The sequence below is a fragment of the Stenella coeruleoalba genome (assembly GCF_951394435.1).
Source record: "Stenella coeruleoalba genome assembly, chromosome: 10".
In the NCBI taxonomy this organism is placed as follows: Eukaryota; Metazoa; Chordata; class Mammalia; order Artiodactyla; family Delphinidae; genus Stenella; species Stenella coeruleoalba.
Window position 1 is genome coordinate 72,724,805 of NC_137156.1, and position 11,239 is coordinate 72,736,043.

An 11,239-nucleotide genomic window follows, 5' to 3' on the forward strand; every position below is an offset into this window, starting at 1 on the left:
TTAATTCATTAAAGAAAAAACTCTTCAGCAGCGAGCATCTGGCATTACACATGCAGAAAAGGAAGTTACAATTTTGCAAAACTTAGGGGATGCTACACTAGGCAACCTAAACTGCTTAAAGACGCTCATAAGAACCTGTGCATAAACTCAACTTGCCTCAACTCCTATTTTATGTTACATTTAGGTAGTATGTCTAGGACCATTTATTTCAGCAAATGAAATGCTTATGCCATAAGTAAAAGGATAAAAACATTTAAGACACTTAGTTGTCTATACAATAAAATGATTCTATCTGGTTTTTAATACTAAAGTTAGAATAAAATATGCTGCATCCATTAGCTTCTTGTATTACCAATATAAAGTAGGAGGATATTTACTATGAAAACTTGGTGAAATGGAAAGATGTGGAACTTTGGAGACAAAACAGGACACAAATATCAGGTCTAGCATTTACTGGCTTTGTGGGAGACCTTGGGTAAATCAATGACTTAACAAAACAAGCTCGGTACTTTCTTCAGTAAAAAGGAGAACTCCAGCTATCCTAATAACCACTATATGCCATATGGCACATAAGACAACACATGGAAAAGGCTCTAAGCACAGCATCTGGTGCAAAGAAAAACAGTAAAAGTTTTTATTCCCCACTCCACCAACTACTGCATACTCCCTTTAATTTTTAAAATACTTAAGTGAAATATACAATTTGTTCTTCAAACAGTAGCCTAATAACCTCAAATTTCCACTTTACGCATGAAATAAGTTATAAATTTAAAACATCAAGTCTATATATATACTTTCCCCAAACCAAAAGGAACCACTTATTTTTCACTGTAGATAGTATTCATAGAACTTATGTTATATGCTATTACCTTAATTTCTTTCAAGATACTATATATAGAGTCAATAAATGTCATTCAAAATACTTTTAGGCCACTACTGAAAGCGGTGTTCTACTTGTACATACTCTCAAAGGTACTAAAGAGCAGCTGTTTTTACTGTATTCCCTATAACGTCAAATGACATATCCATTCATCCACCAAACCATGTATATATTACAAAAGTGCCTGTAAAAATGTAGCTTTCAATGAGAATGTGTATAGAACAAATGATTCCCACTACTTTGGAATTGCACACTAAAAAAGGTGGCAGCGGGATAAAATCAACATACTTATAATAATGCAATAAAGACAGTAGGAGTAAGCAGGGGAAAAAAACACTCAAAAAGAACTAAAGAACTACTAAACACAGAGTGTGCTATAATAAAATTTATAGCAGATGGATATACTCAATAATCTATTGATTGTAAGCTCCATGAGAGGAGGAACTATATCTGCCTTGTTCATTACTCTACCTTTTCTTGGGGCACTGGCCCCAAGCTGAATGACTGAGTGAGTGAAGATGAGAATAAACTTTGTCAAGACTTTTTTATATTGAATACAAATATATTCTAAACTACCAAAATATGATTGTTGTCATTTTAAATTAGGTCTCACAAATTCAACCATTCAGTGATATATAAAACAAAACGAAAGCTCAAAAAACGGAGACATCCATTCTCTCAATTCAAATCTGTTTTATAGAATACAGTAGGAGAAAACGTTTTATCTTTGTGTCTGTCCCCAACTAAACTGGAAAAACTTGTGAGGGAAAACAGCACGTGGAAGTTTTCATAGGCTTTCCCATCCAAAATGAGCCAAGCATGATTCTTAAAGTTGGGTTTTATGCATGATTGATTTTTATGTTTCTAAACTAACAAGTGACTTCAGGTATCTAAAGATGTGACAAAAAGAAGTATCAAAAGAAGTAGCTTTAAATTTCTATGAAATTTTACAATCTACAAAATGAAATCATTTTCCTTAGCTAAGCTATTCCAACACTATTTCCACTGTCAATCTAACCAAAAGTGAAAGATTCAAGTTAAATCATATAAATTTATATAGACATTAACTTTCAAATTATTCTCAAAAAAGTACTTAACATTTGTTTCATTCCAAAGCAATGTCCTAGTCACCTCAAGTAATACTCAACTAGACTGCCAGTGTGAAAAAAATTCTTGTGAATAAAAATACAGAAAAAGGTGCAAGATTTTAGGTCTAACAATACCTGTGTCCTAGTAGGTATTTTATATTTCAAATATCTCAGTTGGCTTTACTAGTTAGGCCAAAGTTATAATTTCTAGTTTTTCTTCCCAATTATCAATTTCTGTAAGAATAAAATTATGCTGTAGCTATTTTTAAAGATTTCAAGTCAATGTGCTGGTAATAGTAGTTTAGAAATATAACCAGTTTATGTTCTGAATGTACATTCCCTGGTGGTCTATTTTGTCCTTAATAATCCTCTAAAGGACATACCTGATCAACACATTCTGTCACTTCTTTTAAAGAAAACATATATACATCACAGTATTATGGGTCATCACTGAGGCAATAATAATAAATAAACCTGTAACTACCCGTAGGGGATCAGAACATTTTATATATTTATCATCCATTTCACATAGGAAGTCAGAATCCAATATACTGTTCTCCGGATTCTGACAATTTTTGAGTCTAACAATTAGTGGCTCATTATTCCTTTTCAGATACTGTACTAAGAGCTTTATATGCATTATCTCATTTAATCATCGAAACCACCCTATGAAGTTCATTATGCCCATTTCACAAATGAAACTGAGCTAACAGTTAACTTGGCCCAAGGCTGATACGTGAATAGGGCAGGTGTGAATTCAAAATAAGGCTCCCTAGCTGCAAATCTTGTTTCCTGAACTATAAGTAAAACATGTATATGTAAGTGCTGAATATAAGTGATGAAACAAATCATTCCAAGAGCTGGAAAAACAGAATTGTTTCCTCATTTTAGACCAAGAAATTATATTAGCTATATGGAAATTAGCAATAAAAGAAAAAGAATTTGATGTCTAGAATGCTCTTTCTACCCTCTTATGTCTTCTTTTGAATCTCATTTCTTAGTATTTCTTTCTCATTTATTGCATTTAACAGGGCCAAAAGCCATAGCTAACACCCTTTTTTGGTTTATAAAGGTTAACAGCAGTCGTAATAATTCTTCCAGACATTAAGAAACATGTAATTTTGCTTATTTACAGTGCTTCCATCAAATTCATGTCAGAAAGATAGTTACTGAGTTGATTTCTGATAATTCACAAGGCTCTTCTATTGACAAAACTGATGATAGATGTGTTTTCATCATTTTTTTTTCTCTTTTGTCCACACTACATGGCATGCAGGATCTTAGTTCCCCAACCAGGGATCAAACCTGTGCCCCTGCAGTGGAAGCACGAAGTCTTAACCATTAGACCATCAGGGGAGTCCCTTTTATAGATGTGTTTTTATGGGATTCAAGAAAAGACTTACAAAGGCACTTGGAGATTTATAATTCAAATGAGGAGACTGTCTATATCACAGAACCACAACTAGAATTGAGTATTTTATATTACTGGTAGCATACAAAACATACTAAGAATTAAATGTTAAACTTAAGCAGCTGGAATAGACATAAAATTAAGGTCACCAAATAGTAGCTTTGTTTCTTAGTCAAAGGAACATTTTTCCTCAACTACTTTTACCAACTCATTTAGTGTCAATGCCACTCTTTGTGTTTGTATTGTTTATGTGTATATGTAAAAAAAAAAATCATAAGTGTAAAAACAAGCTAAAATTAAAAAAAGATGGACCAGCGTTATAAAAATATACCAAGGCAAATTCCAAAATATACATTCCAATTTAAAGTAATTCATGGAAGAAAAGGAAATGGCAAAGAGTAGGCTGCGGATCTCATTGGTCTGCAATACTCTCTGAATCCATCTCTCTGATGTCTATGGATATTAATGACTAAAATACAATGAATATCCATTTGTTCCTCATGATAATTTAGACATTTTAAAAATCATTTTTCTTCAGTCTAATAAAATTACTACAGACATAATACTGTAGGAATGGGTGATTCATCTCTACTCATGATTGAACATAGTGCAGAATCAGTAATAAACATTCTAGCAGAGATCTAGAGAGATAATATGAAACTTGACTTTTTTTGGACTGGGAATACATCAAAGAAAGTTTTACCTCCATTACTTAGAATTTATATGCGCCTATCAAACGTTTTATGTGGATGACTGGATTCTGCCTGTACATTCCTGCTCTGATTTACTTCTATGTAGGGAAAACTGTGGTGCTTAGAACCAAGCCATTCATATACAACTACTAAAACATCATGTAAATTTCCTTAAGAAAGAGACTCAACCCCAAAGTCTTCAAAAAGACAACTCCAAATTTTGTGGGAAAAGATGGGGATTTGGGAGGAGAATTGGCCTTTAATTTTCCTGAACTAGACCAGTATGGATGTAGGTGCGTAAGAGCATTTAGTTTGTGATGCACCTGCATGAGACGCAGATGCACGAGAGCAATTAATCTTGTGCCCTACATAAAGCATTAACCAATAAACATTTTCCAGAAAGTGCATCATTACTACTTCATTTCCCAAGACCTTTGGAGGGAAAAATTATATCAAATACAATTACTGATTTTAATTTACTTTTGATGACTTACACTATCAGATTTTAGAGTAGAAGAAGGCAATAGTGAAACATCTACTGACGAAGTGCAATTCCACAATTCGGTTAAATATAACAGTGACTCCTTACAGTACAGAAAGTAGCCCAGCCAAGAAGTAAACAGAATAGCACACAGATCACAAAGAGTAAAATCTTACTCTTCTAGTCAACAGATGACTTAATCTGTGAGTACTTATTAAATGTGTTAATTTTCTAATGAACATAATTTTGGAATCTCAAAATTCCCCAGGGATGAAGACATACTAAACATCACTAAATTTAATAGTTGTTAAAAAAAATTTTTTTTAAGTGAACTAAAACTTTTCTACAATAAAAAAGAAATAAGAAGTACTCTACACCTAGGTTCAAATTCCAACCCCACCATTTACTAGCTGTGTAACCTTGGGCAAGTTATTTACCTCAGTAGTTCAGTCTCCTCATCTGTAAAATGGGAATAGTACCTACCACATAGGATTACTGAGATTTAGTTAGTACATATAAACTTCTGAGAACAATGCCTGTAACTTATTAAGCACTATAAAATGTTTGTCAATATCATTACTTAATTAGAATGGCAGTATTTTGGATGTTATGCTACTGTGAAGACCAATAAAAGAACTGAGTCAAGTTATACTCACAAAGATTTACCTTTAAGCTACCAAAAACATGAGTCCTAATCTTAAATTTCACTGGTAAAGCAGTCACAAGCAAAGGTCTGCCATATTAAAATACGAATGCAACAGAACCTTTGATACTGAAAAGTTCAAGCAGAGGTATCTACTGAAAATGATCTAATATTCATGATAAAAGACTCAGATGACCACACCACTAATACCTAGCCAAATCCTATACATAAAGTGATATCTTTCAAGTCTTCCAAGAGGACATTATCTTGGGATCAAGTGTGAAACTAGCAGTACCTGCCGAACTGTTTCTGATAAAGCATTTTTTTAATGAAAAGTTATATTTTTCTATTAAATTCTATCACCAAGTATTAACTCCTTTCAGGTTGGACAGGATGAAGTCCATGATGGTAAAAAGCTGCTTATTTAAGTTTTAAAAGTGCTATTTAGATCGCTATTGCACTATTTGAACAGCTGCTGCTAAGTGTGCAAATATTTAGACAAGTTAAAAATTACTCACTTTCACGAAACATGAAAAAAGTCCACTGTGTTATATTTTCCTTACCAAAACCTCCCTAAGAGGAGAAAGGTAACAAATTTCCCCCAAAGAAGCATCAGACTCAGGGGAGAAAACAAAGACAACTAGGTTTTATATTTCCTAATTCCTCAATTATTATCTACTTTTAATGTGTTCAAATGAGGTCTATTTTACAGCAACCTCTGGATTTATCTAATTAAAAAAAAAAAACACATGCAAACAGTGCCTTTCAACATTTCCTAGTGCCCTCCCACATTTCAACCCAAATGGGTTTTATGCCAATTTCCTGGTCCTATCAAAAATTAAAAGGAGGTACATCATGCTTTGTTTTGCTTAAAACCCTAAAAAAACTGACTTCAAAATTGTATCAAGCTAAAAAATTTTTTAAAAAGAAAAAAATTCAACCTCCTACTTCGATCCTATAACCAGAGCCCATCTGAATCTACTTCCAACCTATTCTCTACCAATTGATAACTCAGGATGAAATCTAATTTTCCTCATATAGACTCTACATCTTAACTAAACCAAAAGGATTGATAACCTTGACCTATACAAGAATTCTCTTGAACCCTAAAATGTATTACATTAACTCACTTAAAAGATACTTCTAGAAACATTCTGCATGCTAGTGGACAAAAGATAACTTCATCTTTCTCAACATGGTTTCTCACACCAAGGATTTCCCTGGCTTTATCATCCAAATAGAAATTAACAATTTGACTTTATTTGTATCTTACTGACAGAAGGCTAACAATTTCAGGTGTGCAAATGTAGCTGGTTATGCACATGGCAAGAGGAAGCACATGCTTCATTCAAGAGTCTCTTTACCAAGATTCAAGTTACAAATAAAAAACGTTTTCCGCAAATAAGAAAATTCCTATTACTTTCCAAAGTAAATCTGAAAAAACGGAACCACGCACTAAAACAAAAAGAGGCTTTAAATTGACTAAATCCAGACAGAGTATCCCAAATCGCTGGAGAGTCAAAAATTGTTTTCTAAGAATTGAAAACGATAACTTCCTCCATTAGAAAGGTGTCACAATACGGCATTAAGTTTTAAAAAGGTAACGTACTTCATTTAACTGTTCCCATACTGGTTCCAAAAACCAGACTGGACTTTTAAATATTTTTCTGAAGTTCTCTCATCTGCAAGATCAAGTTGGTGACTCTTGGGCATAAGCTGACCTCTATTTTTTTCCACAGGGAAATTACTGCACCAAGAACCTACCTTCCCAAGCTTCTCAAATACAAGAAAAAAACATACTAACGTTGGATTTAGAGACAGCCCTATCTAGCGCTTCAAAAACAAGAAAAAAAAATCTACATGGAAATGAAGTGTGATGGCAAACAGCAGTGTGCATGAATCACATCTAACGGAGATGTCTAAACAAGGGAAGACGCTGACATCGAGCAAATTTCAAGTAGACGCATAGAGCTGAAGAATTTCCACAGGGAGAAGCACTTGTGGTCCTCTCAACGCAATGGCCTTGGAGAAAGCCCCAGAATCCACGGCCACGGGTTATTTCCACAGTGAGACTTCTCAGAAGCATCCTTAGGAGGACACATCAGCTTCTCTGCCTTCAGGGGCTGGGAGGGAGGGGCGCCGAGCACCATCTTTCCTCTCTGGGAGCTGCAGCCTTACGGACAAGCTTCAAACCTGAGCTACTTCCAACTTCCACGGGGAGAGGGGGAGCAGGGAGCGTGGTTCCACCGCTTTCCTCTCGCACCAAGCGCAGCAGCTGGGCGGCCGTGGCAGTGCGGGGAGAGGCGGCTGGCGCTGCATGCGTGTTTACGTGTCTCGGATGGGTGTGGGAAGGAGACAGAGAGGTTCTAATGAAAAGATGGAGGGGAGAGAGAAAGAGGGGTTGGGAAAAAGGGGAAGCACCACCTTTCTTTTCTCTGCTCTTCCTGGGGATCTGAAAACTCCTCCTAACGGGTCTTTCGGGCTCTTCGGGGCCTTTGGGCAGAGCGGCCGCGCCCGCCTCACAGGAGTCCTGAGGCTGCTCGTGGCAGAGGCTCGGGGCGGCCTCGGCAGCCGCGGTCTCCTCAGGCCCGGCGCCGCCGCCGGGCTCCGCGACGCTGAGGCCGCCGCCATTTTGTGGGGAGGACTCAAGCTCCGGAAGCGCCTGCTTCAGCTCGTCGTCTCCGCCGCCGCCGCCACTTTCCCAGTTCGCGTCCGTCGGCGGAGAGGCCTCCGCCTCCGCAGCAGTAGCCATCGCGCCGGCGTGAGGAGCGCCGGGAAGCTTCTGCCTACAAGGTCGACGGAGGTGGGGGGAAGGGGTGGCGGGCCAGCTTCGCCGCCAAGCTGCTCTCAGCCCACCCACCCCCTTCCCCCCCGTGGCCGCTGGCCGCTATCCCGGCCCAGCAGCCTCTCGGGGGCCCCAAAGCGGGCGCTACAACCGTGCGGCCCGACCCCAAGAGCCGCTCCTCGCTCGGGCAGTTCTTCTGCCGGCCCCCACCACTCAACGTGCTGGCGTCGGGGCCGGGATGGGGCGGGGCCATCTCGGAGCGCTCCACCAATGGGGGCGCGGCGCCCGCCTCCGCGGGTGCGGACAGACAGCGCCGGGGGGTGGAGCCTCGGGGCGCCGGAGCCCGCCAAAAGGGGCGACCGCAACGGCTGGAGAGTACCTCGACGCCGCGGCCGGCTGCGGGGTGGATGGGCCTCAGGACGAGCTGCGAGTTCCCGGACCACGCTCGGCCAGTGTTGCAGGCGAGGGAGGCGCGCTGCGCCAGGTCCCGAGAACGCAGGCGTCGTCTCTTTACGGGCAAGATTACCCGGCTTCTCCGCGCACGATTCACATCGGCCAGGACAGTACAGAGGCAGTGGTTGTGGGACGATCTCGGCTTTGTGAAATATTTACGTGCATATAAAGCCCTGGAGTGGCGATAAGAGATAAGAGCATGAAAGCCTCGGGGGCCCACTTCACCGACCTGCAGTTCCCACCGGATCTTGCACCTTTACAACACATTACTCCCACCCACCCCCCTCTTTTATCTAGAGGGGTTAGAACCAGTGGCACGCCTCCAGCAAACAGTCGATACCTTGGTCCTTTGATTTGACTTCATAGCCTAATGTTAACAGGATTTGGTTCTGGGGAGCTTGAGGAGAGAGGGGCTGCTGGCTTTTAGATTTCCCTTTGGTGTTTCAGTTTTCCTCAAGTGCGTGTATATTAAAAAAAAATAGAAACGTCTGCAGCCACGTTAAAAAATATACAGCAAGCGATCGCTTTCCCTTAAAACAACTTGACAGTCAAGTAGAAGGCCTTTAAAACAGCTTACACCGATTAGGTTGAAACTACTATTTATTTGTGTTATGGTGAATAGAGAAAATGTAATATTTCTTAGGTCCTTTCTGTACGCTAGGCACTGGACAAAGCGATTTACGCATACTATGTACATTTAATCCTCACAACAACAGATGTTAGGGAGATACTATTATGCACAATTTAAAGTAAGTGTTGCATAGGGAGGGTGAGAGGGAGGGAGACATAAGAGGGAAGAGATATGGGAACATATGTATATGTATAACTGATTCACTTTGTTATAAAGCAGAAACTAACACACCATTGTAAAGCAATTATACTCCAATAAAGATGTAAAAATAAATAAAGCAGGGATAATAGAAAAAATAAAATAAGTGTTGCAATTAGGAGTATGGGATTAATAGAAACACACCACTGTAAAACAAGGATTTACTGTATAGCACATGGAATTGTGTTCAATATCTTGTAATAACCTATTATAGAAAAGAATCTGTAAACTATAGTTAAATAAAAAATAAGTATTGCAAGATATAGAACAAATTAACAAAATGAGAATTTGAAGCCAGGTCTGTTTAACTCCAAATAAAATACTTGCCCTTGACTGCTTCTCTTAAGACCTAATCTTCACAGCAGCTCTGTACCTTTATGCATTTTATGTATGGAGAAATGAGGATTGACATTTTGCTCCATCTCTAAGCAGTAGGATAAGGATTGGGACCCAGACCTCAATTTTCAAACTCCAGGAGTTGACTGACCAAACCTATAATTATAATAAAACCCTAGGCTTTGCCACGTGGCTGATACTTAAAGAGCATTCCCAAGGGCAATAGCAAAATTGGATTCCAATGTCCTGTGATAAATATCATACCTGTTTAACAGCTAATAGGAAAAGCTAATCATGACTTGCCCAACCTATTTGAATCGGCTCAGTAAGTCATAGGAAAGTATAAAACAATTATTCCTTTTAGTAAATAGTTAATATAAAAACACATTTTAAAATACTGATGAAAACACGAGGGCCATGTTGAGGCAAAATGCTACATTATTTTAAGTTAAAAATTACCCTCGAAATTTGGAGGAAGAAGCTTTACTTGATAGTAGAGGCTATCAGAAACTCAGGTGTTGGGGTCTCCAAAGGGTAACTCTGTTGTTGGTTCATTAAAGGCATTTCTAAAAACTCATTTTTATCAGATTAAAGATAAGTAGGAACAACTGCATACTGGTGCCACTACTCAGCTAAGGCTTTCCTCATTTGGTCAGCAAAAGCCAGCTTAAACTCGGAAGGTAGAAGTCCTAGGATATGTATAAGGCAAACACACCAGTTGGTGGTAAAGAGTACCTAAAACTAAGCCCAGAGAGAACCATTTGTCTTCCACAGAAATAGAATCTTAAATTCAGTGAGGATAAAATTTTTCTTCATTCCAAGTCATTTATTTTTTTTAATTTTAAATGAATTCAGTATTATTCCTTATAAGGTGTAAGAGGATTGGGAAGCTCTAATATATAATTTTAACTATATATTCAATTATTGTAGATTAAAAAATTTAGGTTCAGCTGGATAACATTACTACTATTCAATATTAGAAATATTTTTCAGTTGTTTATTGGGTGCTGTGTGCTGAGGATATAATTCTGAAGCAAAGGGACATGGGTACCTCTTTCACGTTTACAGTTCATCAGAAAATATGTCTAAAACTAGAATCTATGGTGACGGCTAAGCGGAGACCTAAAAGTTAAGAATCAGCTACAGGAAAGGGACAGAGGGGGCATAAACTTGCTATCTCAGGAACACTAACACACACAGTGAGATACAGAGGGTATCCACATATGTGTTTATATACATGTATGCATATAGATATCCAGTATATGGGGATGGGGGTTCAAGGGGAGGAGCTACCACTGATACACAAGGTTCTGAAGCAAGAGCTACTAAAGGTTAAAGATATAAAAGCTACCTTGGGGACTTCCCTGGTGGTCCAGTGGTATAAAGAATCCGCCCTGCAATGCAGGGGACTTGGGTTCAATCCCTGGTCAGGGAACTAAGATCCCACATGCCGGGAGGCAACTAAGCCTGCACGCCATACCTACTGCGCTTGCGCACCTCAAGTAGAGCCTACGTACCACAAACTACAGAGCCTACACACCCTGGAGCCTGCTCGCCATAACTAGAGAAGAGAAAACCTACAGACCACAACTAGAGAGAAGCCCATGCACCACAACAAAGAGCCCGTGCACCACAACGAAA

At 38.8% G+C, this 11,239-nt stretch overlaps 1 protein-coding gene across 8 annotated transcripts in view; it reads right to left on the bottom strand.

Annotated features, from left to right (window-relative positions):
• The window catches only part of TASOR (transcription activation suppressor), a 49,238-nt gene extending 40,902 nt beyond the window's left edge, over window positions 1–8,336 (bottom strand). For 6 of the 8 annotated variants that reach the window (XM_079935579.1, XM_079935577.1, XM_079935578.1 and 3 more), the window contains exon 1: window positions 7,620–8,335. In XM_079935579.1, coding sequence (XP_079791705.1) covers window positions 7,620–7,947 — 328 coding nt within the window. In that variant the 5' untranslated portion in view covers window positions 7,948–8,335. Of the gene's footprint in view, window positions 1–7,619 lie in introns of all 8 variants that reach the window. The other 2 variants (XM_079935576.1, XM_079935580.1) reach the window with 1 other exon arrangement.
• Between the last annotated feature and the right edge of the window lie 2,903 nt (window positions 8,337–11,239).